Below are 23113 nucleotides of genomic sequence, written 5' to 3' on the forward strand. Positions count from 1 at the left end.
TATTGGATTTCCTTTGTGATTTTATTTAATTCCTGGAGTAATGTTCTGAGAAAGGGTTCAAATATTTCACTGGATTGTCAGAGGTTGATGACCAAAAAAAGGTCAAGTTCCTTTCAAGGCATCTACAGATGCTTCAGTTACTGCAAGGTTAAGTGGGCTCTAAGGGATACAGAGCCAGTATGTCAGAGAAAACACCTGAAGCCAAGTTTTCCTGCCTGGGAAATGGGTTCTCTATCCACTCTACCATTGCAAATATAACTAATAATAATATGCCTGGGGAGGCCATTGGGGATCTTGGATTCCCAATGGTTAACCATGACCTTCTAGCTTTCTTTTCTGCTTCTCTGGACTTGTGTAGGTTCTCAATGAGCTCTAACTGGCACCCATCCTTACTGACCTCCACCTCTTTGTCCTCTGAATTCGCAGGAAGCAAGCGGGTTCAAGTGAAAGGACATCCTTCCCCTCTCCTTATACCCAGCTCCTCCTCCCAGTGGGGATGGGTAAGGGGCAGGAAAGAGAACTCAATGGTCTTTGCCCCTGCCTCCTCACACCTTGGAGGATGGGGTCCTCAGCATCTCTCCATTTGCCTTTCTTTCAAACATCAGCCCTGTGCAGCAAGCAGGTTCTACTAACCTGCTTAAACAAACAAGTCCCTGGTTGCCATGGTGAAGGGAATGGCGTTGGGGGGAAAGAGATGAGGAGATTATGCAGCGGCCTAAAATAGGCCTGAGGCTGGAGGAGGAGGGGAAGGAGAACTCCTAGGGGACATGGCAGACCTAGGGAGCTGGGGGAGAGAGAAAGGGAGAAGCAGGAGGCCATACCAGACACAGAACACAGGATGACATCAGCCTGAAAGATCACAGGACACAACATCCGAACTAGAAGGGCCCTTGCAGACCATCTCCTCCAACACCCTCATTTCTGAGAATAGGGAAACTGAGTCTGAATGATGGCAAGAGTAACACAATAAATGAAGGCCAATAAGCTGGACTCTGGTTGGCTCCTCAGTCTTCATGGCATTGAACCTCACACTGTAAAAGATGCCAGTTCAATTCAGAGATGGAATGCCCAGAACCACAATTTGGAAGGAAGTAGGCAAGGGCAGGGGTACCATAATACCATAATCACTCCCACATTTCTTTATCACCTTTAAGGTTTACTCACTACTTTATTCACAACAATCCTGGAAGGGAGGTTACTCAAAGTATTATCTTCCTTATTTTACAGTTGAAGAAACCAAGGCTGAAGAGTGAAGTGACATCGCACAACCAGGAATGGCAGGGTTTCTGAACCTCCTAAGAGGCCCCTCCTCCTCCCAAGCTCTGCAGAAATCTTCTCACTAAGTATTATTGCCTATCATGGAAAGAATATGAAAAGAGCTGGGTTCAAAAAACCCAATCTTGCAACTGAGTGCCCTTGTTCCTATGGGGGCAAACCAAGTCCAAGTTTCAGTTTCTCTCATTTATACAATGGGCTAATAATATCTATACCTTAATCTACTTCTCAGGGCTGTTGTAAAGTACTTTGTTACCTGTAAAGTGTGATAGATAAGTGGAGACTATTATTATATGTCTTTCCATTGAGGTAAGAGGTGAAGATAGCTTTCTCTTGGGGTTGAATCACAGCTGTATCAGTTGTTACCAGTATGACACTGGCAAGTCTCCCTCTCTCTGAGTCTCAGTTTTCTCAGCTGTAAAATAAGAGATTAGAATAGATGGTTCCCCAAATTCCCTTAAAGCTTTAAGTGATTCCTTTAATTTCTCTAATCACTCCCTGAATATACATCAACTGGAGTCTGGCATAGGTAAAGAAGGGAGGAGTCCATCTGGTGGTAATTTACCTGAATTGCAGGTGTAACATGGGATTTCTCTGCTTACCAGCTAAGATCCTTACCCAGAGTCTCAGAAGTCTTTATTGGACAGTCTGACTGTTACAGAGAGCACATTCAATCCACAAAAAAACTGTCAAAGACATTTTTATTACAAATAGAATGAATGACTAAATGTAAATTAAAAACAAAACAAACCTAGTTCACAAATTGCTTAATATCTCTCCCTCCCCATTCTCCCTCATCTCCCGGTAGGCAGGTCTAGAAGTCAGTCTCATTTCTCTGGGATTGGTTCTGGTTAAAATTCGCTTCTGATGATATAGCTCCTCCAAGTTTTGTCTGGCTAACCAAGGCTCCTGGGCTGGGAGGAATGTTAAGAGCTCATCTAATCCAGTCCATTCAATTTTTGGTGAGAGATCCCAGAGAGAAAAGAAAAGTACCTAGTTTTAAGTCACAGGTGGTAAGAAAGTAGCAGAGGGGCAATTTTTCTTTCTTTTTTAAAAATTTCCATATTACCTGTATGGGGGGGGGGGGAGAGTAAGAAAAATAAAGAAATAATAAAAGTAAATTTCAATCTGCATTCAGAGTTCATCAGTTTTCTCTCTGGAGGCAGGCAGCAGTCTTGGATGGTTGTCTTAATCAGAATAATCTTTCATAGTTGATCATCATTACATTGTTGCTGTTACTGTGCATAGTATTCTGGCTCTGCTCACTTCACTCTGCATCAGTTCATGTAGGTCTTCCCAGGCTTTTCTGAAATCTTTCTGCTCATCATTTCTTATGGCACAATGGTATTCCATTATAATCATAAAGCACAATTTGGTCAGCCATTCCCCGATAGACAACTCCCTCAATTTGCAATTCTTTGCCACTACAAAAAGAGCTGCTATAAATATTCCTGTACAAATGAGTCATTTTTCCTTTTCTTGGATCTTTGTGATACAGACCTAGTAGTGGTGTTATTGGGTCAAAGGGTACCCAGTCTTTGGTCTCTAGAATGACTGGCCCAGTTCCCAACTCCAGTGCATTAGTGTACCTATTTTTTGACATTCCCAGAGGGTCACTAGGTTAGAAAACATGAATCCTGAAAACCCAAGGTTACAAAGACATGGAGGTTTAAACACTGGCATTTTTCTTAACTATATGGGTCTTAGGTAAATCACCTTTCTGGATCTGGTTCCCGAGGGAAAAGTTAGTTTCTATGGTCTTTAAGATACTTTCCAGTACTAAATCTGAGCCTATAATGTATGATCTTAATGCACAAAATCAGATGCTCCTTCCAGAGAAGTCTCATCAGTGTAATGTCAAACACAAAATAGAAAGAGATCCAATCAGGCTACATACTGTCTTAGCTAACCACAAATTAACATTATCTGTGTTGTGTTGTATGTTCATTTATTTTGTTAAAATTTTCCTAATTGCTTGTTAATCTGATTCAGGCTGCATGCACTGGGGAAAATTTTGCAGGCAGCTTTTGGGTTGAGTTTCACATCTCTTTAAGGTGCTGGTCAGAAGACCAGGGTTTGAATCCTGCCTGGAGACCCTTAAATAGCTGTGATCCCAAGCAAGTGTCTCAGTCTGTTTCTTCCTCTATAGAACTAGATAATTGTAACATTTACCTTATAAGTGTTACTATGAAGATCAAATAAGAAAATGTATATAAAGCATTTTGTGAACCTTAAGACACTATGAGTTAATGATAATTACTGTTATTATTCCACATCAGGGATTTAATCATACCCTTGAACTCTTTCAACAACACTGGACTTCTGTCTACTCTCTGGATTCTTCTTTCCTTTTACTGATTAGATTCTTCCTGCTCCTCCCCCGCCCCAAGATCCCTGGCAAAAAGTTGTTTTGCAGGAACCTTGCTAAATAATTCCATTCCTTTTCTTTAAAATCAGAACTTTCCTGGATAGTTACTAGATCCAGAACATACTCTCACATACTAAAGGCCATTGTTTCTCACTCTTTTACTAGCCCAGCTCAGAGAACAAATATTAAGCCTGTTGTTATGGGACTTGAAGGGCAGACAAAGGGAAAAAATAATTGATAAGGATGTGGCCAAGTTTCTCCCCTCCCTCTGGGCCATTTACAGATTTCCCAAATACTGACAAGAGGATCTTCTGAATCAGTCTGAGGGGATTGAGGGTATCTGCATACAGGGAAAGGTTGAGGTTTGGAAGCTATAGACCAGTGATGGCAAACCTTTTAGAGACACAGTACCCAAACTGCAACCTTCATGGCTCTTGTGAGCCACCCCCTTACCCTAGACAGGGGAGGGAGGCAATGTTCCCGTTGTGCTGCTGGTCAGAGGGGTGGGTGATGTGAGGGATGTTCTCAGCAAGTGTAGAGAGGGAGAGGGAGCAGCCTTCTCCAGCACATGTGCCAAAGGTTCTTCAACATGGCTATAGACCCTAGATTTTCAGGGAGTTCATGACATGGGATCTGCTTGGGGTGTGAGAGGCCTGTGTCCCTAGGCAGGGAGAAAGAAGTGCTGAAAGGATTGGGGACAGAGATAGTGGAAGGGCCAGACACAGTAGATTATACAGGGTCTTGGGTCCTATGAGGGCATGGGCAATATTCAAGGTCAGGAAGATCAGTATGTACAGAAGGAAGAATTCAAGCAGTAGATTGACAGAAAAATCAAGCAGAGGCTCAAAAGGTTTACTCAGCTTCCACTCTAATGGTGGTGGCAGGAGTGGGGAGAGGAGAGGTTAAAAAGGGAAAGGTTGTTGAATTTCTGATATGATAGGCAGTCAAGGCAATACTATGCCCATTATACAGATAAGAGGAAACATATTTTAGCTGATCAGAAGTGCCAGATTAAAGTCTTCACTCTAACACTTGTATCCAAAAAGTGGTGGTTAATGCCAATTTAGAGGAAAGTCTCTAGAATATGTTCAACATATTCATCAGTGAACTAAATGTTGGTCTAGATGGCATGTTTATCATACTGGAAAATGGCAGAAAACTGTGAGGTTTTTTAAAAAACGTGCAATGACAGCATCAATGATTCTAGAGTCTAGAATCCTGGGTCAAATTTATTAAGTAGAAATTTAAGACAAACACAAAGTCCTACACTCAGATTAAAACAAATCACTGTAAAAAGAAAGTATTTAACAATTACTCAGAAAAAAACAAAAAAACTGAGAGTTTTGGTGGATTACAAGCTCAATAGGAGCTGACTGTGTGACCCTTAAGCCAAAAAGTTAATGTTATTATGGACTACAGAGGCATAGAATTCAGAATGAAAGAAATGAAAGAATTAAAGGAGCGGTGAAGTGGCTCAGGGGACAGAACACTGAATCTGGGAGTCAGGAAGACCCAAGTACATGTTTGGCCTCAGACACTTACTAGCTGTTGACCTGGGGTGAGCTGCTTTGCCTCTGCCTCAGTTTTCTCGTCTGTAAAATAAGGACCACTTAATAAATAAATGATAAAAAAATGAGAAGACTACTTACCTCCCAGAGTGTTGTGAGGATTAAATGAGATAAGATTTATAAAGCACTTAATGCAATGCCTGGCACATAATAGGCATAGCCTCCTTCTTTCCTGCATTTGGCCTTGACCAGGTGGTATCTGAAGTAGCATAACCAGGTTTGGGTACAACATTTGACAAAGTAAATTAACAAACAGGAATACATTGAGAGGATCAGGATGAGTCTGGTGAGGGAACCATGTCCATAAGAGGACTGGTTGAAAAAAATAAAAAGATAAATATATCTTGAAAATAGCCTGGAAAAGAAAGACTTTAGGGAGAGCACCATAGCTGCATTTTACTATTTGAGGGATTGCCATAGGGGAAGAGAGATCAAAATTATTATAAATTTGTAAAAGGGAAGCCAGATGGCAGAGTGGATAGAATGCTGGGCCTGGAGTCAGGAAGACTCATCTTAATTAGTTCAAATCTGGCCTCAGACACTTCTTAGCTGTGTGACCCTGGGCAAGTCACATAACCCTGTTTGCCTCAGTTATCTATAAAGTGAGCTGGAGAAGGAAACAGCAGTATCTTTGCAAAGATAACTCCAAAATAGGGTCATGAAGTGTCAGACATAACTGAAATGACTCGACAACAAATCTGTAAAGTGCTTACCACAATGCCTGACACATAGTAGGCACCAAATAAATACTAGCTATTACTGCTGTTGTTCTTTGCCCCCAAGAGCAGAACTTGGGGAAATGGAGAAGAGAAAATGTTCAAGGAGGTAATAGGGCCTTCTTTAGTGAAAAAAATCTTATAGAAGGTATTTTAGTTCAGATACAATTAGATGACACACCTGGGGGAATTCTGTGATTCTCCAACTGTTTCCTCATCTGTAAAATGGGAATAATAATCCCTGATAAGAGATAAACCCTGGTTTACTTCACGTCTTGGGAAAGTGCTCTAGAAATCATAAAGCCTCTGAATGTGAGTTCTTATTTCTTCTTGGGGAGAAATTATCAGAACTTGGGCCTATGGGGTCACCAGGGAAACCCCTCAAAGGACAGGAATTCTTACAAAACCATGGAATTGCATGGGGGCCATGATCCAGCCTGTCAGTCACTGTAGAAATGCATAATAAAAAATCAACCATTTATGACCCAATGCCCCTATCTTCAGGCTTGTAGCCAACCCTTTTGGGGATGGGGGCATTGTGAAGGCAGTAGCAAATAGTACAATTTTTCCTCTTCTTGTAGCTTCCTCCTTCCCTCCTGCTCAGGCTGGGATCGGATGCCTATTCAAGCACAACTTTGGGATCATGCTTAGTGAAAACATTAGGCTCAAATCTGCAAACCAATGAACAAAGAAGGTTTGGGGGGGGGGGATGCTGAAAAATAGTAGCTGGAAGCAAATTGTCATCTTTTTATGTTGTATTTCATCTAATCACAAAAAGCCAGGGCTTAGGGATCGTTTAGTCCAATCCCTTTATTATTTTATAGATGAAGAAATTGAGGGAAAGTAATGTGCCTAAGAACATTAGTTAGTCAGAAATGGAATTCAATTCTTTGTCCTTCAGGTACAGGACTCTTTCCACTAAACCACACTGCCTGGTTTCTCTTGACTGCTTCTTGTCTTCCCCACCTTCCCAAAGGAGCCAACAACTTCAAGTCAGTTCTCAGACCCAGCAGAAAAAGGAGAGGAGAGGGCCTTAGTCCTCTGCCCTGTAGCTCTTGCAAATCTCAGGAGACAAATATAACCACTAACTAATCTGACTAGGGAGGGGATATGCTGGTTGCTGTGGATCATTAAGTCCCCAACCCCTGGCCCCAGCTCTTTAGGGGCTGACGTTTTCCAAAGTGCAGCATCATAAACTAGATCTAGAAGGGACTTAAAGAGATCATCTGGTCTAACCCTTTCACTTGCCCAAGGTCTCATGGAACCTGTCTGAGATAGTTGGACAGTCTGAATTCCCAGTCTAGAATTCTTTTCATTCCACCATGCTACTGGGAAAATCATGGCACATTGGAACTAATGCTAAGGGCACTTTGAATGTTAAGGAACAAGCATGACAGTGTTGAAGTTTGGCTAGGTTGAGAATTATAGGAGATGAATTTAAATCCTGGTTTTGCCATGCCTGTGCTACCTTAGGTAAACTCTCCAGGGCTTGTTTATAAATCTGTAAAAGGAGGCTGCCCCCAGTTTGAAATCTATGCTCTCTTCTTTTAAGGTACTTCAATTCTGTTCTTCACATGGCATCTTATGACAAAATTTGCTATAGGAGGGAAAGAAAAAAAGGAGAAAGGATAAAGGTGAGTTTGAAGGCCAGGATAGAGGAAAGGCCAGACAAGACCATGGTTTTACAGCCTCCTTCCTTTGACTTCTAGGAAGTAAAACTGGTACCTAAATGTAGCCAAAGCACGTTTTAGCCACCTCCAATGGCAGATCCCTGCTCTGAGATACTCCATGTGCTGGGAAAGGGGAGGTCAAGATCACCAGATGTGGCCATATTCAACAGCCAGGTCACAAGGTCTCTGGTATCATGCCTTTTCCCTTCCCACCATCCAGATATCCATGCCCAAAACACTTCCCTTCTCCCCGTTTTTGAAGTTGAGAACTTGGCAGCATTCTAAGTTGATGATGGAGGGAAATTTCTGGATAATCATCCAAATTATCCCTTAGAATCTTCATCCAAAATAATCTTGGATGCATGTTTGTGTGTATATGTGTGTGCTCAATGTGAGGGGTATTCTTTAGAAAGGCCACCTTTAAAACATAGTCAAGATCACAGAATGTTGGCACTAGAAATTTGGTTGGTACTTATATGAGTGAGTAATCTATTCAAAATGAAGTAACTGATACAAAGAGGAGAGCAAAGAGCTTGTTAGCAATAAATAAAGCCAGCAATCCATTAACATAAGGAAGGACTGAACCTAAGAATAGGAAAGTCTGCTTTGGCAGTAAGTTGCCTTTTACTGGAAGAATTGGAGCAGACTGAATGAACACCTGTCTTGGGGCTCTCATAATGAGTGAAAGGCTGGATGAGGTGACCTCTGAAGTTCCTTTCACCTCCAATATTCCAGAATTCTTCTAGATACATTCAAGGAAAAACACTACTCACCTCAGGCATGTGGGTGGGCAGCAATTTCTAAGATAAGACAAATTGCAACTAAACACAAGCTGCTGTTCTCACATTTTGTAGAATGAACTGGTCAAAATCAGCTTTGCTCTCTCTAAATCATTGGGTCCATTGCCATGGCAACTTCAAGCTAGATGTATGCTGGTGCCTGGTACCACAATCTGGATTCACATGACTGTTTTTTCTGGCACCAGCTACAAGCCGCCTTGTTTTGAGGTACAGGACTGAGCCTGGCCCAGAGGAGAGCAGGTGACTAGTTTTTGTTCTGACCCTCCCTCATAGCCCCAAGGTTGGTACAATCTTGCCTTTTGAATCATAGCAAGAGTTGGAAGGGGAGGGGGGATAGAGTGCATGATCTCAGCTTCTATTCCTCTCATAAATGGATATTACCATTAAATCAGGTACCCTTTAAACAAAGGCAGGAAGACAATTTGGAAATGAAGGTATTGTACAAATGGAAAGCCAGGTAAGGAGCAGAATTGCTAGACACAAAGAAGTGGATGAAGAGCAAATCCCAAAGGCTATCCATTTTCTCTGAATACATTTTCTCCCTCATCCTGGTGGTGAGGATATCTGCATAATTAGATTGGAGTTCAAAATTGACTTTAAGATTCACAAGACTAAAGAGTTGTGCAGAAAAACTGAGCCTGGCACTTCTGACAAGGATTAGACACAATTCTAAACGGGGTGCTTAAAAAGTCATCCTTCTCTTAAATCAGCCTCTAGAAGATTTCAAACCCTTTACAAGAGTTCAGAGGAAGGAATAAGACCCACAGACTAATCTTTGCTAGGGCACTCAGAAACCAAGTTCTGAAGTGTTCTGGCAATGGCTTTTCTGGTGGTTTGCCACTCTGATTTGTCTTCAGATGACAAAGGCTGTCTGAGGAGGCAAACTGGACTGGGATGCCCTGTTGTTATTATTCTCCTCATCTCTCTCCCCACCATTCTCCAGCAAGAGATATGTCCCTATCATATACCAGGCTAGATAGCTGTATAAGTACAGCATGCCATGAAGTCTTGAGATTTAGAAGGGAATTCTTGTAGTCACACTGGTCTTAGCAACCTTATCTTTACTTGAACTTGACATCACAAACTCAATTCTTCTACCATAAGCCCAATCTCAGTTCAATGGGTAGCACCTATGGATGCCTAGGGTCTCTTCTTTTTGTTAAAAATACTTCCTCAGGGGGCAGCTGGGTGGCTCAGTGGATTGAGAGTCAGGCCCAGAGATGGGAGGTCCTGGGTTCAAAACTGGCCTTAGATACTTCCTAGCTGTGTGACCCTGGGCAAGTCACTTAACTCCCATTGCCCAGTCTTTACTACTCTTCTGCCTTGGAACCAATACACAGTATTGATTCTAAGACAGAGGGTGAGGGTTAAAAAAAAAAGAAAAAAAGAAATACTTCCTCACTCCCTCCTCCTAACACAGGCAAATCACACCCTCTTTCTCCACCCCCACTCCCCAAGCCCAGCAAGTAGCCCTAGTTCAGGCACCTTACCTTCAGCTGATTGGTGTTTATCAACAACACACTCAGCAGCTTTTAAGAAGCAACAAAAGTTATAAATAAATCAGCTTTTTATCTCCCTTCTCTCTTTAAATGATGTCCAAGGTGGACTCCAAAAGCTCCAAAATCCCCTGTAACTTTGCCAAACATGGCTACTTATAGCCATAAGTAAGTCTACTTCTTAATACAATGTTCACTTATTACCATGCTACAAGAGAAGGCTGTAGAGACATCTATCCCTTCAGACTCCTTATTCTTAAGTTTACACCCTTTAAGCCATCAAAGTTCTATAAGAAAAGCTGTGCCACGGTGAAGAATGAGGATTTCTCTTCCACTTAACCTATTACTCAAATACCTTTCTACTTTGGTGACTAGAGAAATCAAAACAGGCCACATTTCTCACCACTGAGTTTAACATTTTCACTCTATAGTTGAGAGGAAACTAAACGATCACAACAACCTGCATAACATACTTGGGGGCCTTCAAAGCAAAATAGAGCTACCAAATTAGGGAGGGGGGAGGGGCAGGGTTATGGAAGGCCTAGAGGCTGAAGGATGACAAGAAATGGATCTTAGGAAAATAGATTAAGTCAGAAGAAACCTCAGAAGCCATGTAACCCAACTCCCTCACTTTACAAATGAGCAAACTAAGCCTGAAAGAGGTTAAATGATTTACTAGTCCAAAATAACCCCAGAATAAAGTAGCAGTTAGAATTTGAAACCAGGTCCTGAACTCCAAATCAGATCTTTCTATTGAACTAAGCTGCCTTAATAAGTTGAAGAAAAGTTGCTGCTAAGGGTCTCACTTGAGGTGTAAGGCTTTACATCATTAATCCAAAGTGGCGAATATCCACACTGGGACCTCAAACAGTAAAATCCAATCTTTAGGGAGAGGAATCTGGCTAGTATATATAAAAGATAGTCACTCAACTCTTACAAGGCAGAAATAATTTCTGTCACAACTCTGAAGAGTAAGGAGAGCTATCATTAGTGTCTAGGTCATAGATTTTGTATACAAACTTGCTCATTTAACACAGGGCCAAAAGACAATTTAAAATGCTATGACCATGCTCTTTTTTAATGGAACAAAAAAGTGTAGATAATGGAAACAAAATTCACCAAAACCACAATCTCACTGCTTGCTCATAGCCTGCTCTTTGGAGGGAAAGGAATCTCCCCCATTAGACTGTGAGTTTCTAGTTAGCAGGGACTGTCTTTTGCCTTGCTTATATCTCTACCTCTTAGTACAGTGCCTGATAAATAGTAGGTGCTTAATAATTGTTTCTATACCTTTTCTACCCTGCAACATATATGAAGCACTTCTAGATGATTGATAACTATAGAAATACTAGCTAGGCCCTCTAAATCATAAGAGGCCTGAGAAAAAAGGAACCTAGTCCTGCAAACATGCAGTTGGCTCTGTCTCATAGCAACTCAGATGGATACTAAGGAGCCTGAATCAGAAGTGGAAATGGAGGGCCCTGTCCTCTATGATAAGGCAAGTGCAGATATTAAAAAAATAATGCTATGACTGATCAGCAGTTCTATAATGGCTCCCTCTATCCTACCCCACATGGAGTATCTTTGAAGGGATTTGGGGAGAACAGTCCAGAAGCAAGAAACAGCCTAAAGCCTCTAACAGCCCAGACATTGACAGAGCAATGAATCTGGAGCCACCAAGACTAGTATTCCAATCCTGCAGAAGATGCTTATTAATGTGACCCTCAGCAACTCACCTCTCGTTGAGCTTCAATTTCCTACCTGGAAAGTATATAATAGGAGTTGAAGTCAGTGACCTCCAAGGTCCCCTTTAGCTCTAAATCTATGATCCTCTGACCCTAAAAGGAAGAGTCAATGCCCATTGAGTTCCTGTACCCAAGTCTTGCCTTCCCTTAGAGAAGTGATAGATACCAACCCCTAAATCCTGTGAAGAGTCCCAAAAAGCAAATCAATGTGTTTACTATATGTACTCAACCCCAAGTTTTGTAGTTGCCTATGTACTAAAGCATAGATCTAAAAGAGAGGTATTAGTTTAGTTCATATCCCTAAAACACTGAGGAGTTATATCTCACAACCAAACCTCTTCTCACCATGGAGCTCCTCCCCAGGATTTCTGGTCAGGAAAGTACTGAAGTATAGAACTTAAAGAGTCCAAAGGAAACAGATGGGAGATGGCCCCTTGAAGAAAAGCATACCAATACCAGTCTCAAACTTCCAAAGCTTATTACCACCCAGGAGAACGACAAGGGCAGTGCATGAAAAGGAAACATCCTACATGTCAATTTTATGGAAATTTTTTAATGAGAGGATTCTCAGATACAGTGGTTGCCTATTTCCCACAATTCCTTACTATAGGATTCTCATGCTGGGAACACAATCTTTTTCCTTACATTTAAAAACAGGATGATCAAATTTCATAGTCCTCGCATTACAAGATTCACATCTTTGTTAAGTCAAGAATTGTGGTACAAAAGAAACATTTCATTAGCCTTAAATCACTACAATTTGCTAGAAACATCAATTACTTTAGAATACTTTTAACTATAAAATATATTGTATTTCCATATATATTAACCATATACATGTTTAACTATTACTAGATTTAGTTCAGTCATTACAAAATAAGACATTCTGGGAGCAGGCTACAAATATACAATCCAGCTGAATTACCCATGTCATATTCTTTGCATTATAAATAAATTGCAAATATCAAACTGAGGAACTAGTGAACAATACAAAATATATTAAGCAAGCAAACAAGGCACTCGTACCTCAAATGGAGTTGGAAGTGAATGAAAATCCTAAAAGTCTTTAAAATTAACCTCAAATTGAACCAAGTTCTAGATGACAACATGCTAGAAGGCTTCTAGCCTACGGATTTTAGATAGGAAATCTGCCTTCATATTTTTGGGAATAAAAATATTATTCCATATTATGTTTAGTTTGATTTGGGCCTGAAGCAGTCTTTCCCTATATGGAGAATGCATGGAGCCCATGCATCTTGCTGCCAATTGGTTTTTCCCAATGAATGGGTTCTCCATAGAGGAAGTCAGCAATATTATGTGAGCTAGACACTGTTCTGTATTGTCCCTTTGGAGCAACCTTGACATGTTTCACATGAGTGATTCCCTTAGGGTACAGACATCAGACAGCTCAAACAATTCAACTTTCTGTCCAATCATTATGGTGATCAGAGGGTCTAGAGAGCTAGATTTAAGAGTTTCTAGCTTATTTAAATGTGGGAACCCTGATCTAAGAAAGGTCTATTTTCAGAAGGAGCAATGTATTTAACATAATTCTTAAAAGTGGTTGTTCTAACTTGGAATCTGTTATTCTCCATCCTCACAGCTCTGATAAAAGGTCTGGTCAATTCCACCATCTGATGCTTTTGAAAACTTAAAAAAACTTTGAAAACACTAAGATCCCTACATTCCCAATATCAGGGAGGAATGTTGTTTGTTTGTTTTTTAATGAACACTGGGCACTCCCCACCACCTCAATTCCTGTCTACTTCTGACACATTTTGCCAAAACTGGTGGAATCTAATAGCCATAGCTAGTGAGACTTGACTCCAAGCTGTTGAGATGTCCCAAGGTTATATTCCTTTTAAGGCCCACCTCAAACATCAGCCCTTAATTCAAACACCACACATAAGTGCATGGAACAGCTGTGAGAGTCATCTTTCATGACTGACAAAGGTTCAGCAAACCAGCTATTGAAAGTCTGGAGCAGAGACTGCTTGGCAGCTCCCCTCCCACCCCCCCAAAAGTCACACTCTGCAGCTGGGGATGAGGGAGGTAGGGAGGGCAAAAAAAAAGAAAAGAAAAGAAAAAGAAAAAAAGGTCTCCCTTCCCCCCAAGTCTCCTGTTCCAATAAAATAAAGGTAATCTTTAAAATTAGAATGACCTTATTTAATAGAAAACAATTTCAGAAAGCTTAAGAGCCAAATGGCTCTTTAGATGCTTATTGACTATGATTCACTACATTCTCAGTGTACAACTGGGGTTATAGGGCATGTGCCAGAAACAATATTCAGATGCCCAATTGGAGTCTCATGCAAGGGAAACCACTAAGCGTGTACAAGTGTTATTCCCTAGATACATAGAAAGCTAACTGCCTGCTGGAGTTAAAAGCATCTGTCTGCACCCCAAAGCTCTATGTGTTGGACACACATGCAGACTGTCACTTGTGGGCTGAACCACTGGAGGCAAAGAATGCAGCTGGAGCGAATGCCTGTGACCTACATGGTTTAAAAGCCTACTCTAGGGGAATCTCTGGAAAGACTGCCTAGGAGAGCACGTGTTAAGGAACATGCAAGTGACTGATTCTAAGACAGCCATTGATACCAGAAGCATGTGACTTAGGATCAAACCTCCAACCTGTTTGCAAAGCCATTCAATACATTTTCAAACAAAGAGAAACAGGAAGAATATGGTTATGGGGAGAGGGCACTAATTGGGTCATGCTTTCTCCCCAGATCTTCCCTACAGAGATGAAGAATGAGGTCATTCCTTTCACAAAGCAGTGATTTCCACCCTATGGTGCTCAATTCCAAGAGTTGAGATTTGTTTGCGAAAATATTAAAAAGGGAGCATTATCCAAGTCATCAACTCCATCCCACTGTCGCAACAGATCTCTTTGGAGTAGAAGGATGCTATTTTCAATAAGAGGAAAGTTCATTTATTACCAGTGAGTTAAAGTATACAGCACAAGTGTATTATCATCTGGTTAATCTAGGTTTGGGCCCCTAGCCAGGCATACCCAGCTGTCAGACTGGCTTGCTCAGTTATTGCTTTATAGCCAGTCTTCTAAATCTCTTAAACCTTAATTTAGTCTTAGTTTTGGTCTGGCATTTAGTACTTAGAATTTAGTTATCAAAATGCCTCCTGGAACCACTGAAGCGCTGTATTTCAGCAAGAATAGGCCATGTACTCACCAATCTCTTAGTTGGGTGTTTAAGAGGGAGAACTCAAACCAATTCAGATTAACCAGGTTTAAAATATGTCCAATATTGAATAGCCCCAAAAGTAGGGAGGAAAAGAACAAAAAAAAATCAACCCTAACAACAACAACAACAACAAAAAACCCTTATACATACAGATTTTTTTTTTTAAACATAGCAATATTTACAAAAGGATCAGGACAAGGTATAAGAGCCAATCAGGGCTTCCTGGGTCACTGAGAAGCCAAACAAACAATTGGAATGCTCCCAGGCTGGCCCTAGTATGAAGGGCTAGTGAGATAAGTCTATACACAGAGGTCTTTACAGAGTAGGCAACAGAAGGGTGGCTATATTAGTTTGAAGACAAAGTCTAAACTAGAAGCCTCCTCTTTGCACTCATTTTAATGAAGAAGATAATGAAACAAAAACCTTTATATAAACAGTTTATTTACTCTAAACAGCAACACAGACAAAACGCCATATAAACACAAGGAAGTGATGCAGAAACAAGATGCTGGCTGACTTTGGATCTCTGGGGCTTGTAAGCAATATAACCTAGTCTCTGAAAGATAGAAAAACAAATTAAGGGTAGGGAAAGGGTGAGGTTATGAATTTCTTTTTTTTTTTTCATACAGCCAGCTAGAGGCTAAATAGTTCTAAACATTTGTAAGCATGCCTGCATCAGAGAGCAAAGGAAACTAGATACTAGGGAATTTATAGAAGTATAAAAGTTTATAATTTTACAGCAGTTGAAATACTGACATCAATATTAAAATAAAAGCAAGTTTTACATAACAATCAAAAATACAAAAGACTGAAGGAAGAGACCCTGTATGAAAAAACTGGGGGCAATTCAGCGAATTCAGAACTGTATACAAGTGGCGAAAATGGAAAATGGCACACACACAACCCCCTCCCCTAAGTGAATAGTCATTGTACATAGCAACATTAGATTTTGCAAAAATTTTGTAAACAAGTTCTTGCCAAACCAATCCCTTCCTTTTTAAGATGCCACAAGATCGATGTTTATGAGGGTGCAAACTTCTTGGCTTGTGCTCGAACCCTTTTCTCATATTCCACTCTGTTTTGGCTGAGGTTTAAAAAGAGAGAAAGAGAGAGAGAAAGGCACATTAGATAAACCAGTTCCTATGACCCGACCATGAATGTTTTAGCTTTGCATAGATCTCAGATAAGTTGTACACAGAATCCATGAAGGAAGAACTCTCAGGCCAGGGCAAGAAAAGAATCGAGAGGGAAAAAAATAGCCAAGTTAGATGAAGACTGTTCTAGAAATAAGTAGGTGAATGCCCTCATAGGACCATGAGAGCCAGAAGAACTACAAAATAGAGTTGGAAGGGGCATAAGAGGTCATTTAAGAAAATTTCATTTTACCGATGAGGAGAATAAGGCCCGGAGAGGTTGTGACTTGCTCATGGTCACATAGGTAGTTTAATAACAGAAGTAGGATATGAACAGGCCCAGCAATTACTATATGAAAAAAGAAAGTTAAGGCCTAGGCAAAGTAGTAGAGACAACTAATTTTAAATGGAACCTATAAATAGATATCAGTAAGTCCTGAGGATAGGAGTGGGAAGGCGAGTGAGAGGAATGAACCATTTTTACAGGAGCGGCAAGGTTCAGTTTGGGAAGAACCCATCATTTGAGCTCTGCTCAATGAGTAGGTTAGCAATGTTGGAGAATACCAAGTTAACATTAGCTAAATGGAAAACAATCGACCCTACACTGCCTTCTCATGAGCATGTGCAAAAGGAGGATGGGAAAGGAGAAAGCATTTATTGGCTGTGTTAGCATCTGACAACATTTCCTACACCAACAAAATCACACTACCCCTCCCTTTCAATGACCATACACACAAAAGTTTTACCCATTCAAATCTTGGTTTCTATTTCCAAAAGACAAGATTTAGGATAGTATACATTGGCTTAGTGTAGGAAAATTAAAATAATTATAGTGAGGAGAGTAGGATGCAAATGGAAAGCATGAGCAAAATTCTGCTCACACACCTTAGATAAGTCCTTAAATTTCTAATGTTTTTCAAACTCTTTAACTTCTGTCTTAGAATCAATACTAAGTATCAATTCCAAGGCAAAAGAGGAATAGGGGCTAGCCAACTAGGGTTGTGACTTTCTCAGGGTCCCACAGCTAGGAAAGGTCTGAGGCCTCATCCGAATTCAGGTCCTCCTATCTCCAGGCCTGGTGCTTTACTCACTGTTCTATCTACCTGTACCTAATTTCTAATTCTTAAGATAAGCCATAAATAGCTTTTGATTTTTTTTCAGTTTTTAATGTAATCCTTTGTAACTTTTCTTTTATCCCCTGAGGTTATATTTACCTGTCCTTTAGGATGTGCTAGAGTGGGAGAAGCACACAAGGCTCATTTTCAAAAGAAAAAGAGGTCAGCACTTCTACAACTTATAGAGGGAAAATCTTGGACTGTCATTATAAATGGAAATAATTGAAATGGTATAGTGGACAAGGGGCTGACCATGGAATCTCAGTACTACCTCTGACACTCACTGCTTGTGTAACTTTGGACAAGTACTTTAATTTCTCTAAACCTCAATTTCCTATCTGTCAAATGAGGGAACTGTACTAAAGGGTCTATGGAAAGGTTCTTCCATCTTTTAATCTACAATTCTGTGGTCCTCACTGCTTTTTAAATTTTGCTAACACAGTAGACTGGACTATTTTATATTTGATTGCTGCAAGGAGCAGGAAACATCTTGAAAACTGAGAAAGGAAATATTTATAGAATTTCTCTCCTGAACTAATGACTAATTAACAGATATTAAGAGGCTTATATCCTACTACCTAATAGAAATACACTATACCAACCACTTTTTATTACTTGGTTAGTTCCCTTCACATTTACTCACAGATGTATAAACATTGGAACCCAGATGTCTTTACTACAGGAATTTCCTGACAGAAGGGAGATGATGATGAGCAAAGAAATGGTTGGCTTTCTCACAATTTTGCCCATCACTAAAAGGTACCTGGTCCTCTACCAGCCTAATTTTAACTCCTAGATTAGATGGGAGAAAATATGAAATATCTCCCTCCAACTTTCCTACTGGGCTATATATCCCTAAGGATGCTGCATCACCTAAGAATTTTTTTAAGATGCTGAATGCTATTTATGTAACAATTGGTATCTGACACTCAATCAGGGTCTTTATTCTTTTGTACAAAATCTTACACCAAAGTCTGCATTTCCAGCCAACACAAAGAACTGAAGAATGCTCCTCAAAAGTATTAACTCTTCCATGTTGACTTTTGGACCCTCCTTTTTTAGACTTGGCAAGCTGCTCTATTAACCCTTCAAGGGCTCTGTTTCGAGAAAGGCATGGGTATCAGGGTTATGCCCATGACCTAGAGCAAATAACAGATTAGTTTAACTTTTCATGAAAACAGAGCAATAAGGGGACCCAAGTTTTGCAAGTGCAACAACTTAAAAATAAAATCTAAGAGCCCAAGCTTAAGTTTAGATTCCAACTAAAAATAACTTTTGTGGTGAAATTCCAAGAAGGTTCATTTTCCATAGGAAGATACACACTTGCCAAGTTGAATGAATGAACACCATTTTGTGATATGCTGGCACTAATTCTACCCCAGCTCACCTGTTCCATGCGTATAAAAGGTCATGTGTTCATCTGGCTCTACTTCAGTATTTATAGCCTCCCCCTAGAATAGAGTCATAACTCTATTGAAATACTACCTTAAATAGATATATCTCTCTAAATTTTATAAACTGAATACAAAAAGGATAAATAAAAAACAACCTTTACCTTCCATCTTAGAATTAATAGTGTGTGGGTTTCAAGGCAGAAGGGTGGTAAGGGCTAGGCAGTGGGGGTTAAATGACTTGCCCAAGGTCACAAAGCTAGAAAGTATCCAAGGCCACATTTGAACCCAGAACCTCTTGTCTCTAGACCAGGATCTCAATCCAACGAACTGAATAACTGTCCCCCATGGAGCTTGTTTTTTAAAGGAATCGTATAGTGAATATTCTTACAAAATTACATAACCAATCCTATTCCACAGTCATTTCTATACCTCCAAAATGTCATAACATATTTACCTGAGGGGTACAATTGTACCTGGTTCCCAAATGTGGACCATGACCTATTTTAAAAAGATTTACTTCTCCCCCTTCATGAGTTCCTTTACTCAAAAATTTTTGCTCTTCCCCACTGCTCCAAGAGTTAGACCACAGACACAACAATCATTTTGTCTCCCAATGGCAGGGGGGTAATAAATCATGTAATTCATCAGTATCAACCCCATTCCCATCTGGATGTGCAAGGCAGTGAAGGGTATTTGCATATCTTATCTAATTGCAGCCCCCACCCTCTGCCTCCTCCTAAGGAGGACATATTAAGGGATAGGACAGGTTACTAAATCACTCCTACCAAAGCTAAAACAATTGGATGCTTTTCCTATATTCCTTGCTCCCATCACCATCTTAGTTGACTCCCAAACCCAGATAACTTGTATATATGGCCTTGAGGGAAGGAGAAAAGATAAGATAGATTTTTAAACTCAACAAGCATGAAAAATTGAGAGATAAGAAAAATCTTATAACCCACCCTCCCCTCAGAGTGCCTGAAGACTCAGTACCTCTATAACCATAGAAGCAGACAGGAAAGACCCCAAGACAGTTGGTCCAGAGATTGGACAGATTACCTCTCTGGACAAGATGTGCTTTTCCTTTCATCTTGTTTGATAAAATAAATGTCTTACTTGGGATTCTAAATAAACCATACCAGGGATCTATGACCCAAGGATGGTGAAAATTATGTAGAAATGAACCCAATTTTAATTAGAAGCTGACATAAGGGGAGGATGAGTAAGGAGATTAAATGGCAAGTTAAGAAGGTAAAAGTGGATGAGGAACTAAAGTTGCAAAGGCATCATCAAAATTATAAAAGCCAAATCTCTCAGGTTTTTTCTATGCCTACAAAAAGATAAGACATATATAAGCATCCTTTTATCACACATATATACCTATTCCATTCTTCATCAATATTCTCTCCATGGACATCAAGATTCACTAGTTCTCTCTACATGACAAGGAGTGTAGGTTAGTCAATACATCTAAGTAACAAAGTCCCTTTCCCTCTAAATTTAAGGAAAGCTACAAATAGCAGAAGGGTTATTATTACTATTGCTCACCACCAGAGAACAAAACTGATACATCCCAACTATTCTCAGATATCTATAGTAATTCAAAGCAAAAACTCCAAAAGGAGTTACAGCAGTCCAATTTGTTGTCAACCATCCAAAATGGCTTGTTCTCGTTTGAAGAACATCACAATAACATTTAGCCCTCTTTTGTCAACCCTCCCAAATAAGATCCAATTTTTTTTTTAGAACCAGCTTTTTGGCAAAGGCAAACAAGTAAAAAGAAACAAATTATATATAATAAAAACACTGGAATGAACTACCAACCAGTAAATTGTGTAAGCCTCTGCTTGAGCTGGGTCTTGAATATTTGGTTCATTTAGAAGTTCCTGTATTCCTAACAAGATCTGTATAAGAGAAAAGAAAAAGTTGATTCAAGCTTTTTCTAAAAACAAAGACCACCACCACACACAAAAAAATCAAAAGCAAAAAAAGTAGTTTCTGCAGAGGCAGCTTCATTGTAGTAGTTTGTTTAAAATTGCAAGAAGTCTTTTTGCCAACCCTCCAAATGAAAAGATTTTCCTACCTGTTTAATTGTTATTGCTGGCCTCCAATCCTTATCTTCCTCTAAGATGGACAGGCACACTGTGCCAGAAGGATACACATTTGGGTGAAATAAAGGTGGTTCAAATTTGCCTAAATGATGGAAAAGAAATTAAAATATAGAGTTCCAATGCATTTCCTAAGAAATAGGTACTGCTGCTAGATCTAAAGCCTACAGTAGTTACCACATCTTGGGTCTATTTAAGATAGAGTAGGTCCCTAGCCCTCAAATCCAAATACCAATAGTCAATCCTCAGAACCCTTGCGAAATATAGGGAAAATGCTAACAGCTTTTTTAGACAAAATTACAAATACAGGGGGCAGCTGGGTGGCTCAGTGGATTGAGAGTCAGGCCTAGAGATGGGAGGTCCTGGGTTCAAATCTGACCTCATAGACACTTCCCAGCTGTGTGACCCTGGGCAAGTCACTTAACCCTCATTGCCAATACACAGTATTGACTTCAAGACAGAAGGTAAGGGTTTATTTAAAAAAAAAAAATTACGAATACAACTGGACTGGAGAGAGGGAAAAAGAAAAAACTACTTATAATTTGAAGAATAAAGCTAGAAAGCAATCCAGAGATTATGGGAATGGAGGCAACCTAGAGTAACGGTATTGTTCCATTCTCCTAAGGGGATTGATGGAACCAAAACGATTTCCTCCCTCCACCCCTGCTTTTTGTGATCGAATATACCTTCACAAAGTAGCCAGAGACCATGCTGATTGCTCTATGGAATACTAAAAGCAATAATGGACTTGATCAGGCTATCTGGTTCAACTCCTGGCTCTGCCACTTACTGCCTTGTGTAACCTTGGATAAATCACTCACTCTCTCTCTCTTCATTAAAAAAAAAAAAAGACAATACTAGATGATCTTTGAAATACTTTTTCAGTTTGAACACTGTCAATGACATTACAGAACTTGGCCAACCTAATCGAAGGCCATCTGTTCAGTGATAAATTAATATTCTGAGTTTTAATTGGTGTGGAATACATCACAAATTTAGAATAAAGATAATCCAATAGTACTGGAAGAATTTTCCAGGAAAATAACTCTTAGATTTTGAATTTCAAATGTGGTTGCATCTTTCCCCCAAACTTTCCCTCTGTTTAGAGGTTTGTATTATCAAAGATACAAACAACAGTAGACAATAAATGAGGTTTATAATTAAACTAAGACTTTCTGAAGCCAAGTGAAATCCCCAGGCACAAAAAGCACTGTTTCAAGCAGGTAATATCTGCAATTTCCAGGCCAAGACCTCACAGCCTTGGTGCACAAAGAACACAAGTTTCTGTGGTTCAAATTGTGGCTATGGAGCACCCGAGGCAGTAATCGGAGTGAATTTTAAGTTAGTCACATTCATTGCAACCAACCAATCAGTTTCCCTTAATGGCTAAATAATTCTCCTTTGGTTAAACCTAGAGGCTCTAGCAATCACATGATCTCAGGTCGTTTTTGGCTACTGCTAGAAGACCCTGCCTACTTAGACTTTACTATACTTACATTTCGGTGGTGAAGATGGATAATCATCCTTAAAAAGCATCCGTAGTTTAAATAAACCTCCTTCCCATGGTGTCTGCCAGGGAATTAAACCAAAGTTAGGTATGTCATTTGCCTCTGATGTAGAATAAGCAGAAACAGGGAGGCTGATTACCGATTTCTACTAAATACCCCAGATTTGTCTGATATGATAGTCACTTTAAACAAACAAAACTGCTTAACATACAGGTAGAGCTAACAGAGATCCAAGTATCTGTACATGATTTCAATGAATAAAAAGGAATTAGTACTTATGTGCCAAAAAGCAAAAACAAAAACAGTTCCTGCCCTTGAAGCTTATATTCCGAAGAGGAAAGACAATATATAAAGATCAGTCCACAGGATATAAATATAGAGCAGATGAAAGGTAACCTTAGAGATGGTACCAGCAGCTAGAGGGAACCAAGAAAGGCCTCCTACAATAAGTGATGTTTGAGCTAAAGCTTAAAAGAATCCAGGGATTCTTAAGAATCAGACAATGGGAGGGAGTGCATTCAAGGCATGGGAGATAGAAGGTGGAGTGTGGTGTTCAGAGGCCAGTAGGAGGGCAGCTAGGTGGCACAGTGAATTGAGCCAGCCAAGCCTGGAGTTGGGATGACCTGGGTTCAATCTGGCCTCAGATACTTCCTAGCTCTGTGACTGTAGGAAAGTCACTTTATCCCAATTGCCTAGCCTTTGCCCTTTTGTCTTAAAAAAGACTTGAAAGGGAGGAATGAGCTGGGTAATGAGGAACTTTAAATACCAAAGGATTTTATCTTTGATCCAAGAAGTAAGAAAAGGCTACTAGTTTACAGAGCAAGAGGGTGACAGATCTATACTTGAGTGCGTGTGCGTGTATGTGATCAAAATTAGGATTTGTAGATGATGGGATTTAATGGAAAACAATGCTTTGCATCTCTTTACCACAGAAGCACCAAAAGCAATGGAATTTAAAAAATGACCTAGACTAATAAATGTCTGAAAATTCCCAAATTCTAAATCCCATTAATA

The 23113-nt window shown here is 40.0% G+C and overlaps 1 protein-coding gene across 6 annotated transcripts in view; it reads right to left on the reverse strand.

Annotated features, from left to right (window-relative positions):
* Nucleotides 1-1959: 1959 nt before the first annotated feature.
* Nucleotides 1960-23113, reverse strand: part of UBE2I (ubiquitin conjugating enzyme E2 I) — a 30219-nt gene continuing 9065 nt past the window's right edge. The window contains exons 4-8 of one of the 6 annotated variants that reach the window (XM_007499316.2): nt 22088-22160; nt 20567-20676; nt 20308-20387; nt 5186-5235; nt 1960-2344 (exon numbers count right to left, since the gene is read on the reverse strand). In XM_007499316.2, coding sequence (XP_007499378.1) covers nt 5235; nt 20308-20387; nt 20567-20676; nt 22088-22160 — 264 coding nt within the window. In that variant the 3' untranslated portion in view covers nt 1960-2344; nt 5186-5234. Of the gene's footprint in view, nt 5236-12171; nt 15926-17118; nt 18541-20307; nt 20388-20566; nt 20677-22087; nt 22161-23113 lie in introns of those variants that run through there. The other 5 variants (XM_056805685.1, XM_056805684.1, XM_016424169.2 and 2 more) reach the window with 5 other exon arrangements.

Source organism: Monodelphis domestica, chromosome 7 (assembly GCF_027887165.1).
Source record: "Monodelphis domestica isolate mMonDom1 chromosome 7, mMonDom1.pri, whole genome shotgun sequence".
Taxonomy (NCBI): Eukaryota; Metazoa; Chordata; class Mammalia; order Didelphimorphia; family Didelphidae; genus Monodelphis; species Monodelphis domestica.